This window comes from Pseudophryne corroboree, chromosome 3 (assembly GCF_028390025.1).
Source record: "Pseudophryne corroboree isolate aPseCor3 chromosome 3, aPseCor3.hap2, whole genome shotgun sequence".
Lineage (NCBI taxonomy): Eukaryota > Metazoa > Chordata > Amphibia > Anura > Myobatrachidae > Pseudophryne > Pseudophryne corroboree.
In genome coordinates this window covers 761114704-761141412 of record NC_086446.1, presented here as the reverse complement: position 1 = coordinate 761141412, position 26709 = coordinate 761114704, and the positions used below count along the sequence as shown (strand labels likewise).

Sequence of the window (26709 nt, the reverse complement as noted above, 5' to 3'; positions counted from 1 at the left end):
AGGAACACTATCACATGATAAAATGTGAATAAAGTTGCAGTACTGTGCGGCGTAATTTGATTTGGGGTTACTATTGTGTGGCCATGCTCCTTGCAAGCAAAAACACACCCCTTTTTGGGCTGTACGCCGAATGTGCGCACTGTTCCTATTTAAAATATAGGGGGTAGGAGCACCAAAATGTGGACTGCTATGGGTGAGGGGTTATGGTGCTAGAAAAGGGGTCATGGTTAGAGGCGGAACTAGCAGTGGTGCTAGGGGGCACCAGCCAAAATCTTGCCTAGGGCATCATATTGGTTAGGGCCGGCTCTGAGTGGCTGTATATTATTGGTTAGCCAGTGTTAGCCCCCCATACATAATGCAGTGACTGTATATTATTGGTTAGCCAGTGTTGGCCCCCCATACATAATGCAGTGGCTGTACATTATGGATTAGCCAGTGTCAGCCCCCCATACATAATGCAGTGGCTGTACATTAATGATTTGCCAGGGTCAGCCCCTCCATACATAATGCAGTGGCTGTATATTATTGATTAGCCAGTGTCAGCCCTCCATACATAATGCAGTGGCTGTACATTAATGATTTGCCAGGGTCAGCCCCTCCATACATAATGCAGTCGTTGTACAGACATTTGTCTATCTAACTTACCATGAACTCCCCCCGTATACTAATCGTGCAAAAGCACTGAAGCTTCCATCGTAATTTCTGAAGATGAGCATTCTCCTGTAGCCTAGGAGAGGAAAAGATGGTGTTACCCTACATGTTACAGTACCTGCACCACTTCAAGGTACAGAACACTAAACTAGTACTACTGGGCTGTACTCAGGGTGGCCTCTATTGCAGCATTTACCTTTTATTACCATTTGTATTATAATAAGTTGTAGAAAGGTAGAATAACATTTTGAATCATGCATGTCTCATACAATGGCCTCATAGTGTCCTTCCAGTGCAGTTTTGTTTTGGGTCACCTGTCTGCACTTATCCCCCGACCCCAGATCTCATACATATCAGAGCACTGGTGTAAGGTTTACTCTAGCTGGATTTCCAACAAGAACATCTGATACGTTCAACTATTACTGTAAACTATAGTTTCCTAGCTACAATATAAGTAACACCCATGGAGCATCCTACTGGATTTATTACAATGCTGAAGTTATTATAGGGTTACTACAATTTTATATTTTAGTAAGTTGTTGTTTTTCTGTATTGAGAAGTTGGAAAAGCAGGTTCTCATTGGGAGCACACAATTCGGAGCTTTACCATGTAACATATTCTGTTTGGAAATTAGAAACTAACTTTCAGCAAGTACTCGTCTGATACCAGTATAAGCCATGTCCAACCCAAAGCAACTGCCTCCCAGGCTTATCCCTCACCCGGACTCCACAATATTATATAAGAGATGCCATTACTCTACAGAGCACTTTCTTATTCCAGATCCCTCATAGTAGTTCTAAAGCCATAATTAAAGCATTTTACTTTTCTGTTACAGACCTAGCCAGGTAAAAGATCACCCCAGTGAATAATGGTAAAATAATCAGTTACTGTATACTGGGACTACAGCAGCTTCAGTATTACCATTTGCCATATTTTCTGCAGCTCGCTTCTCAAACTCATCCGTCAGACGTCCGGTTTTGTTCAAATAATCCACAGCAATTGGTATGGGCATCAGGCTAGCAATGGTCTGCTCCCCGCACCCCGTGGGCTCTCTGTTCAAAGACTCCGGATTGGTCAAAGCACTGCCAAATATATCTCCTACAAACATGTCACCATAAAAAGTTGTCACTATTACAAAGTGTTTACTATTACATAGGAACATGGCAAGATTATACAGAAGGCAGGAAAGATCAAGTGGTATATTTACTAAAAGTCAGTTTGTGACTGATTTTGTGTTTTAGGGTCTAAATCCCACATTCACTAACAGATCGTTAATTCCAGGAAAAATAATCAGGACTTGTTCTGGACCTCCTGCGGTATCCCCTCTAATGACTAAAAAAGCAACTGGTTTATTATTATCTTAATTGGTCCTTAATTACTCACATTGTGAACCAGTGTCTTCTTCCTCCGGGTCCTGACAGGCTGGCCTTCTACAACAGTGTAACTATGTGTGAGTGTGTGAGACACCTGTGACCCCCTGTCAGATGTGTGACCCCCAGTGTGTGACACCCTGTGTGTGTGTGTGTGTGTGTGTGTGTGTGTGTGACACCCCATGTGTCTGTGTGTGTATGACCCCTGTGTGTGTCCGCAATCAACATCAGGGAGAACTAAATCTCCCAGCATCCTCCTCCACAGTGGAAAGATGGAGGGGAGATGACTGGCAGCTGCGGAGACCACCGGACCGGCCGGAACACAGCAGTAAGTATCCAACCTTTTTTTTTCCTCGCCCCACATGATTTTGGCAGCAAACAAAAACGGGTGGTCTTCTGTTTGCCGGTGGTCGGGCTCCCGGCGCTCAGTATACCGGCGCCGGGAGCCCGACAGCCGGCATACCGACACTTATTTTCCCTCGTGGGGGTCCACGACCCCCATAGAGGGAGAATAAAATAGTGTGGCGCGCGTAGCGCGCCACCGTGCCCGTAGCGTGGCGAGCGCAGCGAGCCCGCAAGGGGCTCATTTGCGCTCGCCAAGCTGTCGGTAAGCCGGCGGTCGGGCTCCCGGCGCCGGGATGCTGGTCGCCGGGAGCCCGACCGCCGGCCAGCCGTAGTGAACCCAACAAAAACCCTTCCCAGTTTTGCTTTTATTGGATACAGCATAGCTGTAGTAATCCAAAATTGGGCACGAGGTCCGCAAAGTTTTTTGTACAGCCAAAACATCACCCCTAATTGGATACCCCTCTGTCAGTGCACTGCAGTCCATTTATAGAGCTTGCAGAATGTGTATTAAATACATCTGCCAAGTTGCAGCAATTGTGTGTGTCAGGGCGAAGGGTTGGATGGAGGGGAATGGTGGAGAGTGAAAGGTTTCAGGCAGAGAAACTCCTAGTTCAGGTATAAAGAGTTATTCTAGTAAGGTGTCGTAACCTGTATAATTATTTTAATAAGACAAATTTGAAGAGAAACTGCCTTTACTCCTTCATTATAAGAAAGCTTAAAATTCTTGAAGCAGCATCAGGAACTCCCTGACTGACTGCACCGTAGCATGTACAGAAATGATGACCACCATGACACATTAAATCTGCTGCTTATAAAATCAAAGGGTCATTGCACTTACCAAATACAGTAACAGACGCCTTTGCTGAATCTTTTACAGTGTTCTCAGGAGTGAAGACATTGATTGGAATTACAACACTTGTGTCTGAGGGGGAAAAAAACAATTAGTAGGAACCCCCAATAATATGACGCACTTGGTAAATACTCCCACTAATGTGAGGAACTTGGTAGGTACTCCTTGTAATGTGAGGAACCAGGCAAGTACTCCCTTTAATGTGAGGAACTTGGTAAGTACTCCCAATAATGTGAGGAAATTGGTAAGTACTCCCAATAATGTAAGGAACTAGATAAGTACTCCACTTAATGTGAGGAACTTGTTAGTTACTCCCTATTAGGTTAGGAACTTTTTAGATACTCCAAATAATGTGAAGAATTTAGTAGGTAATCCCAATAAAGTGAAAAATGTGGTAAGTACTCCCAATAATGTGAAGAATTTGGGAAGTAATCCCAATGATGCCAATAATGTGTGGAACTTGGTAAGTACTCCCAATAATGTGAGGAACTTGGTAAGCGCTCCTAATAATGTGAGGAACTCTTTAGATACTCCAAATAATGTGAGGAACGTGGTAGGTAACCCCAACAATGGCCCTCATTTCGTGTTGTTCGCTCGCTAGATGCTTTTAGCAGCATTGCACACGCTAGGCCGCTGCCCTCTGGGAGTGTATCTTAGCTTAGCAGAATAGCGAACGAAAGATTAGCAGAACTGCTACTAAATAATTCCTTGCAGTTTCTCAGTAGCTCCAGACCTACTCCTAGACTGCGATCACCTCAGTCCGTTTAGTTCCTGGTTTGACGTCACAAACACGCCCTGCGTTCGGTCAGGCACTCCCCCCATTTCTCCAGCGACTCCTGCATTTTTACCTGGCACGCTTGCGTTTTTTAGCACACTCCCTGAAAACGGGCAGTTTCCGCCCAGTAACACCCACTTCCTGTCAATCACACTATGATCACTCCAGCAATGAAAAAACGTCGCTCGAGCTTGTGTTAATCTACAAAGTTTTGTGTGAAAGTACTTAGCGCATGCGCATTTTTGCCATTTTTTCACTTGATCGCTGCACTGCAAAAATCGGCAGCGAGCGAACAACTCGGAATGACCACAAATAAGAGGAACTTGGTAAATACTCCTAATAATGTGAGGAACTTAATGTACAAGAAAAAGAAAGTAGACTTCTTTGTGGGCGCACTCTTATGAAACAATTTTAATGTGAAATCTGTGTCAGATTCGTCAATTAAAACTTAGCTGTTAATATATTGCCTTAAAAAATGATATTCCTATACTGTATCTCCTGAGACAAAACAACATTAAATGCCCCTAGGGCATTTTGACAAAACAAAAGTGAAGGATAAAGAAAATTACAAACAATTAACAAATATTATGAAAACAGCGATTGGCAGTGAAAGCATGTATAATCCATGTACACAATTATAACGTATATTTTATCCTTTCAGAGTAGTATTAAAGGATACTCTCTGACTATAACAAATAATAAATAATAAGAGCTGATGGTGGTTCCCAAATCTCAATCCTTGGAAATAACTCAGGGATGCCTAATATGAAGGTGAAAGAGATAGAGTAAAGTGTGAATCTGCTGTCAATGTTAGACAGGAGGTTTCCTTGTTCTGAACCTACTGCACCAGGTATTCCCAGGTGGTTACCCACCAGGTACTAACCTAACCCTCAACTGTTTGGCTTCCAAGATCGGACGGTATTGGGCATGGGCAGTGAGGTATGATAGTAGGCTTAGAGATGTTTGTAATTGCCCTTCTCCCGAATCATTGATGAGATTTCAGAAACGAATCTAGTGTCCAAACTAAAAGAAAAAGGAGGATCTGCTTTTGGTGTTAGGTGATGGACAAATATCCCACCAGCTGGAGAGCTGCCGTGGGAAGGTGAGTCCTTCAAATCACCAGTGAGAGTCCTGAAAAAGGAAGAACGGGTAGGATATTGAAGAGGCTAATCCCTAGTTTGTTTGTGATCCAAGGTGAAGGTTGTTTAAATATAGGAATGAGCAAAAAAAGGAATATAGGTACTGGCGCCGGCTGTAGTTCAAAGAAAATGTCAAAGTCAGAAAAATATCCCTATACACGCTGCCATATTTGCACCTCACGCTGGTCCGCGCTGCGCATGCGTGCGCTTTCCCGTGATAGCGCATACCCGCTGATGCGTGCACCCGCTCGCATCGGTATGCGTATTTACGGTAAAGAGTATGTAGTCGTAGCGTGCGACCCAATCGTTACATATTTTCACAATTAATGTAGTTTGTAGACCATGGTCCCTTTGATAGATTCTGAAAGTTTGGTTAATATGGAATGTCCCTGAACGGAGGAATCCCTCTTTGTATTGTGCTAGGGGTCTAACAGGAATCATACAGCAGTGTTTGGTACCCATCGGAAGAGTATTTAAATAGCAATATTCCGGTGTTGGTTTGGAGCGTATTAATCGCTTGTGCGGATAGTTATGGACATAAGAAGTTTATGTCCATTTCTATTATTTACTCATACTCAGGTATGCGGCGGGAAACCTAGTTTCCCACCCACCTGAGCTGTTTGAAATCGTCACAGCCCACCTGTATGAATCACCCTATGACCTTTTGTTATAGTGCGAAGCCGAATTCCTGCGTCCAATGGACAATGAGGTTGTAGGGACCATTAGATTGCATTGTGTGAGTAGCATAAAAGACGGGCCTGTGGCATCCAGCTTACACTTCTCATCAAACGGTTCTCATTGCTGATAATCGGGAAGCTGGATGTCCAGAGGCGCATGCGATCATACCCTTTGTGCGTAAGTTTTTCTCCGTAATCATATTGTCTTACTGTGAGCCAATCTCTCTCTCTCTCCGTCTCTCTCTCTCTCTCTCTCCCTTCTCTTTCTCTCGTATCTCCCATTGACTAATATTGTATTGTATTAGATCAGCATAGTATTGTATTGTATTTCTTGTATAGTTATTCGGTTAGGAAGTCTCTGTTATATTGTAGTGTATCATTTGTACTGTGATTCTTTTTGCAAGTATAATAGTTATAATACAGATAATAGGCTTTGGACCCTAAACCAGTATCTGTGTATTTCCTATAGTTTTAAGTGTTCACTTGAGCGTCGGTGACGCTCAAGCAGCTTTGTAGTTAGTCAGGTTACACAAGGTTGCACTTACACCCTGTATTCACATTAAGGTATTCTGTGTATTTCATTGATAAAAGGTTTAGACATAAAGGTATAGCGTTGTGAGCGTCTGCGTCGCTGGTGATCTCCTCGTGGTCTCGAGCGTCCGCTACGCCATAGCGAATCATTACTCTAGTCATCACCAATAACGTGCTGTCCTGTGATCACTGGGCCGTGAGCGAACGTGACGCTTGAGCGTCTCGCCTACGGCTGAAGCGATCTTTACGCAACTAGCGTACCCTTACGGTACTTCTTAAGTAAACAGCGTACTGTGTTCTTAGACTTCATTAAGGGTTGTTTATACGACAAAGGAATTTAACATTGTCAAAAATTAACTATACCAATATGCTCCTGAGGAAGCTGGCACCCATAAGACCAGTGAAACGCGTTGAGCTTTTTATCTGAAGGACCACAAGTACCAGCACCCCCATCCACCTCCTGGCGATATTTGGACTTTCATGCATTCATCAGCCCTAATTTTGCACACAAGGGATATACAGATCCGGACTCACACCCATCTGCTATCTGGTTTCCATTGCAATACGGATACCTAGGGAACTTCCATTTGGAAAAAGAGTCTGGTAATCAACCTTATTCAATTGAACTTGTGAAACAACTGTGGGCCAATGTCCTAGCCAGGGACTGTGGATGATACATTTTTAAAGGGTGAAACTGTGGTTCCTATATACATAGCTATTTGCACTTGATTGTATTTTACTATTGAGGAATAAGTAATATTTTTCCTTTACTTTTATGAATGTGTAGAAATTAAACTTAAGATTTTTTATTCTATATTGGTATAGTTAATTTTCTTTGAACTACAGCCGGCTCCAGTACCTATATTCCTTTTTTTGCTCATTCTTATAAGGGAATTGACCTTCCCTGTACAGGCTGCCGTTGACAGCGCACTCCATTTGTATCTTTGCTTTTGTTTAAATATAGGCACTGAATAAGCCTAAAACACAGACATAAGTTAAATTAAATACAGCCAAAAATGTGGTTTTACAGTGACTGAAAATAAGTAGATACCAGATAAATTAGTGGTGTCCAGCAGCCTTGTTTATACAGTTTTGTCATAGAAAGCATAGGAGTGGTTAATGTAACTCATATGTTACAGTTGTAGCTGTTTGGTATGCTCAGGAAACTTGAACAGGCACAGTTTGAAACGTGAGCTTTCTACAATTATAGCGGCTTAATGTGCTTAAAAAAGATACCGTTTATAGCATAGAAACAGCAAATGTAACTACCATTTGTAACAATCGTAGCTGCTTGATCTGCTCCACAGGTTGGAACAAGTACAGTTATTCTTAAGCTGCAGCCGTATTGTAATCAGAGTTATGGATCTGGAGACAGTATACGGCAGCAGTATACACATGTAAAGTAACAGGTTTACAGCAGCCTATTTTTCTCTGTAAATCAACATCAGAACATACCATCTACTTACCATTCACACAGATAAAGTCACTTCTGGTTACTTCTTTCTGTATACCCTCAGCCTTATACATAGAAGAGAGAAACAAAACAGAACAGTATACAGTGTTTTTTATTGCATTTTCAACTGTCCTACTATAAACTACTACTGTATGTACAGTACAGTAAATGTAATACAGAGGCATCTTACATACAGATCTTTATTAACAATGTAAAAAAAAAACATTACTAAATTGATGTATTTATTTGTTTTGCATCATGATGCAATCCATAATAAACTCCACTTTACCAAATAAAGGAAAGACAATGAAACGTGCACCAAAAGGTCCTCCAGTAGGATACAAGTCATGCCTGTGTGCGACCTACCTTATAAGGGACACACACCCATCACACTGGTCTTAGTGTTGTCTGTGCCATATGCATAGTAGTGCATTAGTTCATGTGCTCTTAGTAGTGCCCTAGTTCATTTTCTTCCTTGTAGTAGTGCCCTAGTTTATTTTCTTCCTTGTAGTAGTGCTCTAGTTCATTTTCTTCCTTGTAGTAGTGCTCTAGTTCATTTTCTTCCTTGTAGTAGTGCCCTAGTTTATTTTCTTCCTTGTAGTAGTGCTCTAGTTCATTTTCTTCCTTGTAGTAGTGCTCTAGTTCATTTTCTTCCTTGTAGTAGTGCTCTAGTTCATTTTCTTCCTTGTAGTAGTGCTCTAGCTCATGTATATTATATTAGCAATATCCTCAGCAACTAAATCCTGATCTTAAATAAGTAGCCAGATAGACATTTAGGGGCAGATGTACCAAGCCTTGGAGAGAGTGCTAAAGTGGACAGAGATAAAGTGCCAGCCAATCAACCCCCAACTGTCAATTTTCCAACAAGCCTGTAACATGGCAGTTTGGAGCTGATTGGCTGGTACTTTATCTCCATCCACTTTATCAAACTTGAATGCTTAGTACATCTCCCTGTTAGAGAGGTTTCCCTCTGGATCCAGGGCACCCTGTGTTACTAGCAGGGACATAACAGGGCTGCACTATGCCCTTGGCTGGCTACATCGCTAGCCACTCCTCATGGCCAATGACATCAGGACAAGGGGTGGGGCCACTGACATAGGGCTTAATACAGATCTGTTCGCTTGTTAACGTTTTTTTGCTGTGCAGCGACCTGGTAACTACGCACGCGCGCAGTACGGTTACAAAGCGGATCATTGTAGTGCACTGGTTCTAGCGAAGAAACTATTCGCACAGCCGTTCGCAAGGAGATTGACAGGAAGAGGGCGTTTGTGGGTGTCAACTGACCGTTTTCTGGGAGTGGTTGGAAAAACACAGGCGTGTCAAAGCGTTTGCAGGGCGGGTGTCTGACGTCAATTCCGGGACCGGACAGGCTGAAGTGATCGCAGTGGCTGAGTAAGGTTAAAGCTACTCAGAAATTACACAAGCTGTTTTTGTACCGGGTGGCTGCACACGCGTTCGCACACTTGCAAAGCTAAAATGCACTCCCCAGTGGGCAGCGTCTATCTGTTCGCAGCACTGCAAAAAATAGCTAGCGAGTTAACAGATCTGAATTAGGCCCACAGGTAAGTGCAGACTGCAGTTACGGCCCTGGCTACTGGACCCCATAATAGTTCCATGGACTGCTGTAGCTATACTCATGACCTCATAGATGGTCATTGATACACAGTATGCATAATTGCACTCAGAAGCAGAGCTGTATGCAGGTCCATTTATCAAGGGGGATCGGACACGCCATTGCACTGCACAAGCTCCAGAGATGAGCGCACTCCTCTGTGGGCAGTACATAGCTGGAAGTAACTTTGTTGCTTCTCTGCTTGCAGTTGAATGGGTGTAACTGGATGGTAATGGAGGAATGAATATGTAGCCAAGCTAAGGCGTGTAGACGGTACTGCAGGTTATGCCGTGTTATGCATGGCACCTATAGTTTGTTTTATATATATGTAACACCTTCACATAATTTTCTTTTACTCCTCACATTATTCACACATGCAGCAACAGCTGCTCCTACCTCTTTAACCCTATATTTTTATCACTCCTGCAATGCCCTGGGGTTGTCTGGCTGGGTGGCTCTGGGGTGTCCTGCCCCCCGGACCTGAACCCCTATAGTTAGTGTTAGGGACTTACCCAATGAGAGGCTACCTTGATGCGGTGGGTAAGCTCATAGCCCTGGCCAGGAATATGCTAAGTGCCTCTGGTTACTACAGGTTGAGCTAGTGTGAGATAGTGCACCTGTTACCTTTTCCCTCTGTAAACTTTACTAAGTCTCAAGCAGAGTAGCACCTCACTACCTAATTAAGGTGTGCAAATTAGGGCCCTTTTCCCTCTGTAACTGATGTATTCATACATTTTTGAAGGTAGGAGACACCTTCACCCTAATTTAGCACCCTGCCCCACCCACCCCTCTGATTTTAAATAGTCCAACACTCTAGCCTTTACATTTGGAATGAGCACACTGAGGTAAGACTCCTACATTTTGTTTAATATGGCAGTCCATAATGGGGGAAATTTTCTGGGGTGCGAGGCTCCCTGTGCCTGCCGTGGCTGGGTGTCCGTGGGGCATCGCAATTTAACACTATTTCATCACTCCATGGCACCTATAGTTTGTTTTATATATATGTAACACCTTCACATAATTTTCTTTTACTCCTCACATTATTCACACATGCAGCAACAGCTGCTCCTACCTCTTTAACCCTATATTTTTATCACTCCTGCAATGCCCTGGGGTTGTCTGGCTGGGTGGCTCTGGGGTGCCCTGCCCCCTGGACCTGAACCCCTATAGTTAGTGTTAGGGACTTACCCAATGAGAGGCTACCTTGATGCGGTGGGTAAGCTCATAGCCCTGGCCAGGAATATGCTAAGTGCCTCTGGTTACTACAGGTTGAGCTAGTGTGAGATAGTGCACCTGCTACCTTTTCCCTTTATGCTGTGTTATGCATGGAGAATAGTGGGGACTGCTGTCTATAGTGTCATTTAGCCTAATACAAGATATCTGAAGAATTAGACTTTTATTAAATAGTCCCGATAGTATATAATGCAGAAACTGGCATTGGGTAAGTGGGGTGTCATATAGAACCCCTAGTATCTTCAAGGTCCTTCAGTAGCAAGGTAAAATAATGAGTGTTCTCACCTGCACGATGAGGGTTCTCACTATAGTATCCTTGCGCAATGGCTGGGTAGAGTCCGCGGGGCCATCACATGAATCTCCAATCTGAATAGTTTCACCCGTCACACTGATATTTAACACACCTGCAAAATTGGAGCAAGTAAATGTACAGGTGCAGCAGGCTTTATTCTAAATTCAGGGACACAGATACCACTGGATGCAACAGAAATCCACATCAAGGGGGTAATTCCAAGTTGATCGTAGCAGGATTTTTGATAGCAATTGGGCAAAACCATGTGCACTGCAAGGGAGGCAGATATAACATGTGTAGAGAGAGTAAGATTTGGGTGGGTTATTTTGTTTTTGTGCAGGGTAAATACTGGCTGCTTTATTTTTACACTGCAAATTAGATTGCAGATTGAACACACCCCACCCAAATCTAACTCTCTCTGCACATGTTATATCTGCCTCCCCTGCAGTGCACATGGTTTTGCCCAGTTGCTAACAAAAATCCTGCTGCGATCAACTTGGAATTACCCCCCAAATCGTTATCACAGCTGAGCTCTACAACGGAGCGTTATTAGAGACCGTTCCTATACAGAAGCTGCCAGAACGCTGTATACTTATCAGGGAGACTGAAGAAAGAGGATGGAAAGGTTACTGGATTACCATTATGTTTTCAGCAGATACTAAGGGGTAGATTTACTACAAGTGGTTGTGTTTCCCATAGCAGCCAATCACATTCTGTCTATCATGTCTCTATGGCATTCTAAAAAATGAGACAGAATTTGATTTGATTGGGCATCAATCTGTTTTAGAAGCTTTAGTAAATCTACCCCTAAGTCTGACCTCAAGATTTTGAACTATTTTTGTTGTGTAGAAAACACAGACCCATTGCACAGATCAGTTAAATCCCGATCAACTGTGCTCAAGCCTTGATATCCGTCAAACCTAGACTGTAATGGTGGAGTTTAGGAGATTCTGGATTAAAGGATTTATTTCCTAAGCTTTGTGTTCTAAAGCTTAACGCTTTTAATAGCAAAACATGGCTTTAAGCGGCTGTAGTTGCAGCAGCCGAGGACGTCTGTTTTACTACCTAATGCAGGAACCCTACAGCTAAAGTGGGGCTGTCCTTCTGGAAGCGGGAAGATGCGCTGCCATTGATGTTGCGCTAATAGCCATCATTAGTAGCTGCGCTTGTACCAGCCATAACCTAGGTATAAGATATATGTCAGAAATAGGCTACTCTAGCACGACTCGCACCAAGCTTTGATATATACCTATGAATAGTGCGCAAGCCAGGGACCAGTTCCTGCCCGAAAAGCCCCATGTACTCTAAAGACCAAACTGGCCAAGTTCAGTCCAACTCAGAATAGGATGGACATACGCAAAACTCGTGAATTTGCTTCTGCGCATGAACTGTATGCAAAAACTAGCTGTTCACGTTGGAACGTAGAGAGTCGCCGACTCAGAATCAGCCTCAGATTGTGCATACATCATAGACAACTTCTTCAGGTCACCACACTCTCCTCTACATGAAGTCCTTAGCAAAAACAGACCTGACCTCCCCCACTTGATATAGCCCATTTGTGCATTACCAGTTTACCAGTTTCTGTAAAGATCTCCAGAACATTTCAGAGGCTTAAATCCATCAAATGGTCCAAGCTCCAGTAGGGGCACTAATGATTTTCAAGGTTATTATCTGAAAAAGTAGGACCTCTACAACCAACATACTGGAGACTTGGCTTTATCTCAGCACAATAGCTTTCCTTAAAGTCTTCCTATCGCAGAGGCCAGTTAAACAACTCTCCACCAAACAAGTTTTAAAACCTAGTAATGCTCGGCAGAAGAAGAGCTGCCATCTCTCAGGCACCGCATTACTGTATTGTACAACTCCAGACAAACATGATCGGAGTCTCCTTGTAACAGAACAGATAAGAAAGGGAAGTCTCAGCCAAATGTTTCTGTTGTGTAAGTTCTATTTATGCCAATCACAGCTGTAACTGAAATGGTAACGTACCTAATGAAGTGGCATTCACCTGCCAGGAATACGAGGCTCTCTGTCCTGAGCAGATACATTGCTCGCTCTCCTCATTGACGGCTTCTGCAGTGTAGTCATCGGACGAATGTAAGGTCACACGGACCTGGATAAACAGAGGGCATCATGGTTTTATAAATATATAGTATAGATGTTATGCAAAGATAACAAATCATGTAAGTGTTAAACAATCAGTCTATTAAAATTACTTTGTGAAATTGCCAAACCCAACAGTCCAGGTTTTAGGTATTTTCATGGCTCAGCACAGATGGCTAAATCGAATTGACCGAGGTGCTAATTAAGTCACCTGTGGCCAAACATGAATATACTTAAAACCTGGACCGTTGGGGGCCTTGAGAACCCTATTTGAGAACCTCTGGTGTAACGGGATGTTTGAACATAGGAAAGTTTTGTGAGGGCGTGTAGAGACAATTGCAGGCTATGCTGTATCAATGTGTCTGCAGATATCTGTCTAATTTCAGACACATCTATTGCGCCTTGTATAGGGCTGGTACAAGAGCTGTACGTACAGGGGAGGTGCAGTCACATAGACAGATATGGGTTACTACTGTATGTTCATTTATTACTGTAATACGGGAGCAGTTATGGGTAATTTGTGTTTAATGCTGCATTGGACCCTTAATGTGGATAGAGACAGAAAAATTAAGCTCTGCACAGAAAGATTCCACATACTTCTGCCAAAACAGTGGTGAGTAAGAACTGGATGCACCATGACTACCACCCACTAACTCAAACATATAAACAAAAGGGAACCTTTGGAAACATGATAGCACCACACCAGCAGATAATAATAACAACCCTGACAAGATGTACAGTAGCTTCTCTGAAAGCCAAGAAAAGTTCTTACAGACCAAGGACTATACGTAGCAGCAACCTGCGCTGCTTTGGTCCATGCTCAACTTGACCTTCTTCCATAAGCAGGTAGCACAAATGCCCTTGACATGTGGCTGCTGACACGCGCAAGCCTTGTTTCTAAGGCATCCAAATTAAGGGGATCATTTATCAAGGAGTGATAAAACTTATTGTGATTGATAGAACTCTTTACATGTGTTAACTGGTGCTCCAGCCAATCAGATCCTAACTGTCATGTGTTTGAAAAATAACAGTTGGGAGCAGTTTGACTGGAGCACCATTTTTGATATGCAATGAGTATTATCGTTCACAACGAGTGTTATCACTCGTTGATAAATGGGCCCCTTAATCTCGCTGATACTGGAATAGAACGCTCTTGCCCATTTCCTCACTGAGGGCTACACAGTGGAGCGGAAGACAAGAGACTTTGGGGGTCATTCCGACCTGATTGCACGCTTCAGTTTTTCACAGCCCAGCGATCAGGTTACTACTGCACATGTGTATGCACCGCAATGCGCAGTCACGTCGTACGGGTACAAAGTGGATCGTTGCTGGGCGATGGATTAAACAAAGAATCCATTTGCACAGCCGATCACAAGAAGATTGACAGGAAGAAGGTGTTTATGGGTGTCAACTGACCGTTTCCGGGAGTGGTTGGAAAAATGCAGGCGTGTCCAAGCGTTTGCAGGGCGGGTGTCTGACGTAAATTCCATGACCGGACAGGCTGAAGTGATCGCAGCGGCTGAGTAAGTCCAGACTGCTTTTGTACTGCTCGGCTGCACAGGGGTTTGCACAATTGCAAAGCTAAAATACACTCCCCAGTGGGTGGCAACTATGCATTCGCACGGCTGCAAAAAGTAGCTAGCGAGCGATCAACTCGGAATGACCCCCTTAATTAAACTCTTCTCGTTCATACCCAAGTACTACCATACACAGCACAAAAGTTACTTCCAGGTGCTCCCTGTTCCTTTTCCATGTGTAAAAGCAGCACATTTTAGACCAATTCCACGTTGGTGGATGACAAAGGAGCCACCAGTGAGTATGCACTCCTACTCAGAAAATAGTATAGCATTCCTGTTGCAAAAAGCAGGAATGACGTTTGCAATCTGCGCTGAGTGTCAGCGATACAGGTAACACAAATGCAGATATTAAAGCGCTAACAATTGGGTATACACAGAGCTCCCAGCCCATGATCACCTTGGCACATTTATCCAGGTAGTTGGACGCAAAGGCCCTCAAGGACAGGATCTCTCCTCGGACAATAGAAGAAGGAAGGGTGACATCTACAAAGAACAGCTGGAATGAGGTGTAGTTGGCAGGGTGTTTGGTCATGCCGATCCCGGACTGATTTGATAGACAGATCATGTCAGCTTTCCATTCGGTGATGGTGCCTGGGACCTGTAGTGGCACAGAGGCTGAACCACTTTCCCTGAGAGAGGGGGGAACAAAACCCTTTAAAGAATACCATAATTAAGTATTAAAGCCCATAAAGCGTTCTCCTTACCCATATACCTTCAGGCCAATGCAACTTCTGCTGGGTCCTAGCTATAAACTCTATGCTTTGTCTTTAGCCTAAGGTTCTATTGCCTGTTACCGTATACCACATTATTATAGAAGTTCTATAGCACCAGGGGAAATGCACATGTGGCCCCTCTAGCTGCTGTGGAACTACATATCCCAGCATGCCCTGTCACTGTTTTGCTATTAGGGCATGTGAAAACTGTGGTAGGGCATGTTGGGATCAGTGGCAAATGCAGGATTTCTAGAGGGGGGTTTCCAAATACAGTCCATAATCTCCCACTCTGCAGAACATTGGAGCAAGTGTGGGAGCCTTATGTTTATTCCACATCTTATGTTTATTTCTGTGTTACCACTGGTGACCACACTGTTATCAGACACTCACCCAACATGTGCAAGATCGTAATACCATAATTCTGGAAAGTAGTTCCGCTCACTGACGATAGCAGTTGCAGCACCAACATCTGCAAAAGTTTTTTCTGTAAAATAGGATAATAAGCAGACATTCAGGACTTTTTAAATTTGTGTGTTCGTCCCTGCCCCTTTATGCCTCCAAACCCCTTCCCCGGTATACAGCCGTGTACCCGAAAGTGCAAGGACTCAGATGCCCGCACAATCTCCATGCATATGAGTAGCCACCTCCCTGTCACCACCCAGCAACATTCCGATACATCAGGATAAGTACTGTGACTCTGTGCGCAGACAATCGGGAAGCATGCGCGTTGTGGAAAGTTATTGTGCAGTATGTGTGATGGAGATTTAGGCTCCCAGCACTGTGAGATCACAGCTGAAGAAACTTTACATGTATTTGCTCGGATGCAAAAATTAATGAATAAATAATTAACAGCGTGCAATAGATTTCAGCAATTATAAAAAAAAATTGACATCATTCAAAAAACATACGGCCAGTCAAAGGGTGAAACTAGAACTAAACAATAGGACAGTGCCATGATGAACCAATGTTCTTTGTAGTGATGTGCAGTTGGTGTTTCATGTAATACTAACACAGGCAAACTTTGAGTGTTCCGAGGCAAATCGAGTCCCAGATCGGAATTTCTTTGAAGTTTGTAGTTTTCTATGTACATTTAATGCTAAAACTTGGATATAGAGCATCTGGCAGCAAGGACAGAATAAGAGGAGTTATGCAGCCTCTGCGCAGGGCCCCTCCTCTCTTCATAGTGCCGTAGCCCCCTCCTCTATAGTGCCGGAGTCCCCTCCTCTCTGCATAGTGCCGGGCCCCCTCCTCTCGCCGTAGTGCCAGGCCCCCTTCTCTCTCCATAGTGACGGGCCCCCTCCTCTTTCCATAGGGCCGGGCCCACTCCTCTCTTCATAGTGCCAGGCACCTCCTATCTCCATAGTGCCAGGCCCCCTTCTCTCTCTCCATAGTGCTGGGTCCCCTCCCCTCTCCATAGTGCCGGGCCCCCTCCTCTCTCTCCATAGTGCCGGATCCCCACTTCTCTTTGTAGTGCCAGACACCCTCCTCTCTCTTTAGTGTCGGGCCCCCTCCTCCCTCTCCGTAGTGCCGGGCCCCCTCCTCTCTCCATAGTGTTGGGGCCCCACCTCTCTCCATAGTGCCGGGCCCCTTCCTCCCTCCATAGTTCCAGGCCCCCTCCTCTCTCCATAGTGCCGGGCCCCATCCTCTCTCCATAGTGCCGGGCCCACTCCCAACTCCGTAGTGCTGGGCCCCCTCCTCTCTCCATAGTGCCGGGCCCCCTCCTCTCTCCATAGTGCCGGATCCCCACTTCTCTTTGTAGTGCCAGACACCCTCCTCTCTCTTTAGTGTCGGGCCCCCTCCTCCCTCTCCGTAGTGCCGGGCCCCCTCCTCTCTCCATAGTGTTGAGGCCCCACCTCTCTCCATAGTGCCGGGCCCCCTCCTCCCTCCATAGTTCCAGGGCTTCTCCTCTCTCCATAGTGCCGGGCCTCCTCCTCTCTCCATAGTGCCGGGCCCACTCCCAACTCCGTAGTGCTGGGCCCCCTCCTCTCTCCATAGTGCCGGGCCCCATCCTCTCTCCATAGTGCCGGGCCCCCTCCTCTCTCCATAGTGCCGGGTCCCCTCCTCTCTCCATAGTGCCAGGCCCCTCCTTTCTCCATAGTGCCAGGCCCCCTCCTCTCTCTGTAGTGCCAGGCCCCCTCCTCTCTTCATAGTGCCTGGCCCCCTCCTCCATCAAAAGTGCCTGGCCCCCTCCTCTATCCAAAGTGCCTGGCCCCCTCCTCTCTCCATAGTGCAAGGCCTGCTCCTCTCTCTGTAGTGCCAGGCCCCCTCCTCTCTCTGTAGTGCCTGGCTCCCTCCTCTCTCCATAGTGCTGGGGCCCTCTCCTCTCTCCATAGTGCAAGACCCCTCCTCTCTCCGTAGTGCCAGGCCCTCTCCTCTCTCTGTAGTCCCAGGCCCCTCCTCTCTTCATAGTGCCTGGCCCCCTCCTCTCTTCATAGTGCCTGACCCCCTCCTCTCTCTATAATGCCTGGCCCCCTCCTCTCTCCATAGTGCCTGGCCCCCTCCTCTCTCCATAGTGCCGGGCCCGCTCCTCTCTCTGTAGTGCCAGGCCCCCTCCTCTCTCTGTAGTGCCAGGCCCCCTCCTCTCTCTGTAGTGCCTGGCTCCCTCCTCTCTCCGTAGTGCTGGGGCCCTCTCCTCTCTCCATAGTGCAAGGACCCTCCTCTCTCCGTAGTGCCAGGGCCCCTCTTCCCTTCGTAGAGCAGTTGTGAGTAGACTGTCACTGTGCCAGATTCTGCTGCATATGAGCGGGTGTCAGAACTGTGGTATTTTGTGAATCCAAGTTAGAATCTATATGTGGTTCTGTGGTGGGCACACAGTGCAGGAAACTTGGTGGGCATAGATAAGACCTGCGCATGAAGTACACAGGAATATTAGGTTAATACTGATATGCTTTATTGTAGATTATATGAAGAAATACTGGCACAAGAATCAGTGCAATATCTGGCTTGCTTGAACAGAACTGGAATCCAGAGAGACAACTGGAACTGGAACTGCAGTACACACTAATCCACACTGATTAGCTTGCACTTGTGGGGTCATTACGACCCGTTTGCACGCTGCGGTTCATCACTGCGGTGCAAATGGGTTGAAAATGCACATGCACAGCGCCCGCAATGCGCACGCGAGTCATTGCCCAGCAACATTCGTCGCCGGGCAACGACCAGAAGAAAGAAGAAAGTGATCAATAGCACGATCGCACAAAGATTGACAGCGGGGAGACGTTCCGGAGCGGATACTCACCGTTTTCCGGGCATGGAGATTGGAACACAGGCGTGTCCAGGCGTTTGGAGGGCGGTTGTCTGACGTCAATTCCGGGACCTTCATCGCACAGGGGCCCTCATTCCGAGTTGTTCGCTCGGTAAATTTCATCGCATCGCAGCGATTTTCCGCTTAGTGCGCATGCGCAATGTCCGCACTGCGACTGCGCCAAGTAAATTTGCTATGAAGATAGGATTTTTACTCACGGCTTTTTCTTCGCTCCGGCGATCGTAGTGTGATTGACAGGAAATGGGTGTTATTGGGCGGAAACACGGCGTTTTATGGGCGTGTGGATAAAAACGCTACCGTTTCCGGAAAAAACGCGGGAGTGGCTGGAGAAACGGAGGAGTGTCTGGGCGAACGCTGGGTGTGTTTGTGACGTCAAACCAGGAACGACAAGCACTGAACTGATCGCAGATGCCGAGTAAGTCTGAAGCTACTCTGAAACTGCTACGAGGTGTGTAATCACAATATTGCGAATACATCGTTCGCAATTTTATGAAGCTAAGATTCACTCCCAGTAGGCGGCGGCTTAGCGTGTGCAATACTGCTAAAATCGCCTTGCGAGCGAACAACTCGGAATGAGGGCCAGGGTAAGTAACTGCAGGGCTAGTCTTGTTCTGCACAAAACTTTTTTAGCATAGCAGGGCTGCACAAGCGATCGCAGCCCTACTATGCTAAAATACACTCCCCCATAGGCGGCGTCTAGTTGATCGCACCAGCAGCAAAAGTTGCTACGTGCGATCAACTCGGAATGACCCCCTTGGACTGAGCTGTAGTAGCAGCACACTCACGGACACACTGAAAGGTTATTTAGCTTCAGGAAAAACAGCACAGGTGTAACTACTATGAGCTAGAATCACGGTGCTAGTATTGCTGCAATGAACTGAAATCACAGTGATATACAATGACCTGGAATTTCAGTGCTGGTAATACTGCTGGAACTGAAGAAACACAGGTAGTTTAAAGAACTTCAGGGAACAAGGAGTGAATACTGGAGTCTGAGTCTAGACGCAGCTAAGAAGCTAAGTTGTTCTGGACGATTTGCTAAAGCCCTGTCCAGCCCTTTTATCCCCTTTGCTGGACAGCGATTGGACAGCAGAATCATGTACTGAACCGACAGCTGCGGTTGGTAGAGTTTCGGTCAGCTGATCATCGGCAACATGACAGTGCCCAGTACCAGCGGCCGGCAGGGATGATAGCCGACTAGGCTGCGCACTGGTAAGATCCGTGACACCAAGTCCCGATTACTGACAGTGGGTATCTGGGAGAAATGGCAGATGTGCCATTTTACCAGTGATTAGCACACAAACTGGGCTGGTGGAAATCAAATGCTGATCAAAGACAGATGCAGTAATATCAATTAAGTATCTCCCTGCCCAACTTTTTATTATATTTACAGTAAAACAAAAAAGAGGATTTTGGTACTTACCGATAAATCCATTTCTCTGAATCCACTCGGGGACACTGGAACAGCATATACGGTAGGGGTGTGAAGCTTGCAACTGGAGGTGTTGCACAATCTAAAATGAAACATTTTCTTCACAGCTGGCTCCTCCCCCTTCACGCCACTCAACCTTCATTTGGAAAATTTGACAGAGAGAATAAGACATGAGACTACAAACCAGTGGCGAGGAGCCTACCGTACAACTAATCAAACAGCATCCAAGAACTCTGTTGTTAACAGAAAACTAACGCTATTTGCGCCAACAGTTCAACAAGTACATTGAACACAGCAGGTTTGACAGCACCGAGGCGGGCGTCCAGTGTCCCCGAGTGGATTCAGAGAAATGGATTTATCGGTACCTACCAAAATCCTCTTTTCTCTTTCATCCACTAGGGGACACTGGAACAGCCTATACAGTAGGGGACGTCCCAAAGTTACTCCCAAGGGTGGGAGTGCTGTCAGAGGCCTGCAAAACTAGACGTCCAAACTTTGAAACTCTGGACGCAAAAGTATCGAACCTGCAAAATCTCACGAACGTATGTGCTGATGACCACGTTGCCACTCTGTAACGTTGAGTAGTAGCATGCACCTCTGGCTGCCGCCCATGAGGTACCCACTGATCTGGAGGTATGGGCACCAACCTGAACCGGAACCCGTTTACCACAGGATAATTATTGCATAATGGTAAGCCGAATCCATCTTGCCAGAGTTTGTTTATATGCTGGCCAACTCTTCTTCGAATCATCATAAATGACAAACAAATGGTCCTACTGTTTGAAGGCCAATGTAACTTGCACATATATCCGAAGAGCTCTTACAAGGGCCAAAGACACATCCCCATCTGCAATTCCTTGAGTAGACAGAACCACAATTGGCTGGTTTACGCGAAACCCTGAAACTGCCTGTGGGAGAAACTCTGCCCTCGTACGGAGTTCTGCCTTATCTTCTTGGAAAATCAGAAAAGGGACTCTTACACAATGCTAGGGACGAGAGTATTATACTCCCATTATATAAATCACTAGTGAGGCCACACCTTGAATACTGTGTACAGTTCTGGGCACCGTACTACAAAAAGGATATCCTGGAGCTTGAAAAGGTACAGAGGAGGGCGACCAAACTAATTAAGGGCATGGAGACGATGGAATACAAGGAAAGGCTTGAAAGACTAGGCATGTTTACATTGGAAAAGCGGAGACTAAGAGGGGATATGATCAACATCTACAAATATATAAGGGGACAATACACAGAGCTTGCGCGGGACCTGTTTTTGGTTAGATCAACACAGAGGACTCGTGGACACTCGCTCAGGTTAGAGGAGAGGAGATTCCGCACAATACGGCGTAAAGGCTTTTTCACGGTAAGGACAATAAGTGTTTGGAATTCCCTGCCCGAGGGAGTTGTAATGGCGGAATCTGTCAACACCTTTAAGAATGGGTTAGATAAATTCCTATTGGAAAAGGATATCCAGGGGTATGGTGCATAGTCATGCATTATAGTTACTATAAATAGGGATTAAATGCAATGGCTGACAGCAGCATCAGTCAGAAATTTTAGTCAAATCATCATGCATAGGACACCACAAATAGGTTGAACTCGATGGACAATTGTCTTTTTTCAACCTCAGATACTATGTTACAATAAGGCTTCCAAATCAGAAACCTGTCTGGCCGAAACTAAGGCATGTAACAGCGTGACTTTCCTCGAGAGATATCTCAATTCTGCACTCTCTACCGGCTCAAAAGGTTGTTTAATTGAAATAGTCCAACACCAAATTTAGGTCCCACGGCGCAGTGGGAGGATGGAAAAGGAGGTTGTATCTTTAGAATTTCCCGTAAGAAAGTCTGAACCTCCTGTAAAGATGCTAAGCGCTGTTGAAAAAAGGATGGAGAGAGCCGAAATCTGAACCTTCAAGGAGCCTAAATGTAGGTCTCCAGATAAAACGGCCTGGAGAAAATGTAAAAACTTAGACAGGTGGAATCTCCTGGAATCCAACCCCCGTTCCTGACACCAGTCCATGTTTTCTTCTATAATTTGTAGTAGTGCATGGCCGTGACCGGCTTCCTAGCTGCGATCATTGTAGGGATAGCCACTTTTGGTATTCCTCTCCTTCTCAAGATCCAGGTCTCAATAGCCACGCAGGTAAATGCAACCTCTTAAGGTCTGGGATGAGGAACGGCCCCTGTGATAGCAGGACTTCTCTCTGAAAGGTAACCTCCAGGGATCTTTGCCAGTAGCTTCCTCAAATCCGAGTACCAACTCCTGCGGGACCAGTTTGGTGCAATGAGAATTGCTCACACTTTTTTCCGTTTGGCGTTCTTTAGTACCCTGGGTATGAGTGGAAATGGTGGAAAATTGTAAACACTTCTGTAAGACCAAGGAAGTGTCAATGCGTCCACTCCATCCACTGCCGGATCTCTCGTTCTGGCCACATACCTGGGCAGCTGATGGTTGTTTCGAGAGGCCATTAGGGCTACTTGAGGTAGGTCTCATCTCCCTACCACCATCTCGATTACTGGATGCATGTTCTGTGACTGAGATAATCTACTTCCCAGTTCGCCACTCCTGGAATGAACTATACCGAAAGAACGTTGTTGTGCCTTTCTGCTCACAACAAGTATTTTGTGGCTTTTTTGAATGCCCACCCACTTGCTCTTTGTTCCTTCTTGATGGTTTATGTATGCCGTCATTGTAACATTGTCTGGCTGCATCCTTAAGTGTTAACCCATCACGAGGACTCCACTAAGAGAAATTGCATTATAACTGCACTTAGCTCGAGCATGTGTATGGGTAGACTGCTCTCTCGTGACGTCCATCAGTTCTGAAACTGATGTTCCTTAAGGACGGCACCCCAACCTCTGAGACTGGCATCTGTTGAGAGGATCCTCCAATTCCAAATGCCGAATCTCTTACCTGCTGCGAGATTTGTGTATATGACCACTTATATTAGAGAAGTTTGGACCCGTGTGAAAGCCGTGTGATATAGAAACCAGTGCGAACCTGTTCCCTGAGCAATGAAGTTCATCTGGAATGGTCGGGAATGAAGTCTGTCATATTGTAGAACTTTCAAAGACGGCACCATCTTCCCAAGAAGTTGTACACATAGGTGTAGGGAAACCGTCTGTGCCTCTAGTACTTGAGCCACCAGTCTCTGTATGTCCTGGATACCTAGAGATTGAATGCTTTGATCTGGCATTAAGTTGGATTTCTAGAAATTCACAAACCACCCATGTTGAGTGAGACATTGATGAGTCGTCTGAGCATCTTTGATCAGCTGTCCCTGAGAGGTGGTCTTGATCAGCATATCGTCTAGATAAGGTATGATTGTGACCCCCTAACAGTCTAATCTTGCTAACCTTTATCACCCTGATCCTTGTAGAAATTCTCTGGCAAATGATACACCGAATGGGAAGGCCCGAACTGGTACTGATCCTTCATAAGTATGCTTGGTAAGGAGTTCAAATTAGAGATGAGCGCCTGAAATTTTTCGGGTTTTGTGTTTTGGTTTTGGGTTCGGTTCCGCGGCCGTGTTTTGGGTTCGAACGCGTTTTGGCAAAACCTCACCGAATTATTTTTGTCGGATTCGGGTGTGTTTTGGATTCGGGTGTTTTTTTCCAAAAACACTAAAAAACAGCTTAAATCATAGAATTTGGGGGTCATTTTGATCCCAAAGTATTATTAACCTCAAAAACCATAATTTACACTCATTTTCAGTCTATTCTGAATACCTCACACCTCACAATATTATTTTTAGTCCTAAAATTTGCACCGAGGTCGCTGTGTGAGTAAGATAAGCGACCCTAGTGGCCGACACAAACACCGGGCCCATCTAGGAGTGGCACTGCAGTGTCACGCAGGATGTCCCTTCCAAAAAACCCTCCCCAAACAGCACATGACGCAAAGAAAAAAAGAGGCGCAATGAGGTAGCTGTGTGAGTAAGATTAGCGACCCTAGTGGCCGACACAAACACCGGGCCCATCTAGGAGTGGCACTGCAGTGTCACGCAGGATGGCCCTTCCAAAAAACCCTCCCCAAACAGCACATGACGCAAAGAAAAAAAGAGGCGCAATGAGGTAGCTGACTGTGTGAGTAAGATTAGCGACCCTAGTGGCCGACACAAACACCGGGCCCATCTAGGAGTGGCACTGCAGTGTCACGCAGGATGGCCCTTCCAAAAAACCCTCCCCAAACAGCACATGACGCAAAGAAAAAAAGAGGCGCAATGAGGTAGCTGACTGTGTGAGTAAGATTAGCGACCCTAGTGGCCGACACAAACACCGGGCCCATCTAGGAGTGGCACTGCAGTGTCACGCAGGATGTCCCTTCCAAAAAACCCTCCCCAAACAGCACATGACGCAAAGAAAAAAAGAGGCGCAATGAGGTAGCTGTGTGAGTAAGATTAGCGACCCTAGTGGCCGACACAAACACCGGGCCCATCTAGGAGTGGCACTGCAGTGTCACGCAGGATGTCCCTTCCAAAAAACCCTCCCCAAACAGCACATGACGCAAAGAAAAAAAGAGGCGCAATGAGGTAGCTGACTGTGTGAGTAAGATTAGCGACCCTAGTGGCCGACACAAACACCGGGCCCATTTAGGAGTGGCACTGCAGTGTCACGCAGGATGTCCCTTCCAAAAAACCCTCCCCAATCAGCACATGATGCAAAGAAAAAGAAAAGAAAAAAGAGGTGCAAGATGGAATTATCCTTGGGCCCTCCCACCCACCCTTATGTTGTATAAACAAAACAGGACATGCACACTTTAACCAACCCATCATTTCAGTGACAGGGTCTGCCACACGACTGTGACTGATATGACGGGTTGGTTTGGACCCCCCCCAAAAAAGAAGCAATTAATCTCTCCTTGCACAAACTGGCTCTACAGAGGCAAGATGTCCACCTCATCTTCACCCTCCGATATATCACCGTGTACATCCCCCTCCTCACAGATTATCAATTCGTCCCCACTGGAATCCACCATCTCAGCTCCCTGTGTACTTTGTGGAGGCAATTGCTGCTGGTCAATGTCTCCGCGGAGGAATTGATTATAATTCATTTTAATGAACATCATCTTCTCCACATTTTCTGGATGTAACCTCGTACGCCGATTGCTGACAAGGTGAGCGGCGGCACTAAACACTCTTTCGGAGTACACACTTGTGGGAGGGCAACTTAGGTAGAATAAAGCCAGTTTGTGCAAGGGCCTCCAAATTGCCTCTTTTTCCTGCCAGTATAAGTACGGACTGTGTGACGTGCCTACTTGGATGCGGTCACTCATATAATCCTCCACCATTCTATCAATGTTGAGAGAATCATATGCAGTGACAGTAGACGACATGTCCGTAATCGTTGTCAGGTCCTTCAGTCCGGACCAGATGTCAGCATCAGCAGTCGCTCCAGACTGCCCTGCATCACCGCCAGCGGGTGGGCTCGGAATTCTGAGCCTTTTCCTCGCACCCCCAGTTGCGGGAGAATGTGAAGGAGGAGATGTTGACAGGTCGCGTTCCGCTTGACTTGACAATTTTGTCACCAGCAGGTCTTTCAACCCCAGCAGACCTGTGTCTGCCGGAAAGAGAGATCCAAGGTAGGCTTTAAATCTAGGATCGAGCACGGTGGCCAAAATGTAGTGCTCTGATTTCAACAGATTGACCACCCGTGAATCCTTGTTAAGCGAATTAAGGGCTGCATCCACAAGTCCCACATGCCTAGCGGAATCGCTCCCTTTTAGCTCCTTCTTCAATGCCTCCAGCTTCTTCTGCAAAAGCCTGATGAGGGGAATGACCTGACTCAGGCTGGCAGTGTCTGAACTGACTTCACGTGTGGCAAGTTCAAAGGGCATCAGAACCTTGCACAACGTTGAAATCATTCTCCACTGCACTTGAGACAGGTGCATTCCATCTCCTATATCGTGCTCAATTGTATAGGCTTGAATGGCCTTTTGCTGCTCCTCCAACCTCTGAAGCATATAGAGGGTTGAATTCCACCTCGTTACCACTTCTTGCTTCAGATGATGGCAGGGCAGGTTCAGTAGTTTTTGGTGGTGCTCCAGTCTTCTGTACGTGGTGCCTGTACGCCGAAAGTGTCCCGCAATTTTTCTGGCCACCGACAGCATCTCTTGCACGCCCCTGTCGTTTTTAAAAAAATTCTGCACCACCAAATTCAAGGTATGTGCAAAACATGGGACGTGCTGGAATTTGCCCATATTTAATGCACACACAATATTGCTGGCGTTGTCCGATGCCACAAATCCACAGGAGAGTCCAATTGGGGTAAGCCATTCCGCGATGATCTTCCTCAGTTGCCGTAAGAGGTTTTCAGCTGTGTGCGTATTCTGGAAAGCGGTGATACAAAGCGTAGCCTGCCTAGGAAAGAGTTGGCGTTTGCGAGATGCTGCTACTGGTGCCGCCGCTGCTGTTCTTGCGGCGGGAGTCCATACATCTACCCAGTGGGCTGTCACAGTCATATAGTCCTGACCCTGCCCTGCTCCACTTGTCCACATGTCCGTGGTTAAGTGGACATTGGGTACAACTGCATTTTTTAGGAGACTGGTGAGTCTTTTTCTGACGTCCGTGTACATTCTCGGTATCGCCTGCCTAGAGAAGTGGAACCTAGATGGTATTTGGTAACGGGGGCACACTGCCTCAATAAATTGTCTAGTTCCCTGTGAACTAACGGCGGATACCGGACGCACG

General features: G+C 45.9%; 1 protein-coding gene across 1 annotated transcript in view; it reads right to left on the bottom strand.

Moving 5' to 3' along the window:
* LOC135057426 (alpha-2-macroglobulin-like) overlaps nt 1-26709 on the bottom strand; it is a 131239-nt gene that overhangs the window by 33682 nt on the left and 70848 nt on the right. The window contains exons 9-16 of the mRNA XM_063963319.1: nt 15712-15805; nt 15006-15237; nt 12918-13041; nt 10922-11040; nt 7805-7856; nt 3205-3288; nt 1573-1749; nt 646-727 (exon numbers count right to left, since the gene is read on the bottom strand). Coding sequence (XP_063819389.1) covers nt 646-727; nt 1573-1749; nt 3205-3288; nt 7805-7856; nt 10922-11040; nt 12918-13041; nt 15006-15237; nt 15712-15805 — 964 coding nt within the window. The remainder of the gene's footprint in view (nt 1-645; nt 728-1572; nt 1750-3204; nt 3289-7804; nt 7857-10921; nt 11041-12917; nt 13042-15005; nt 15238-15711; nt 15806-26709) is intronic.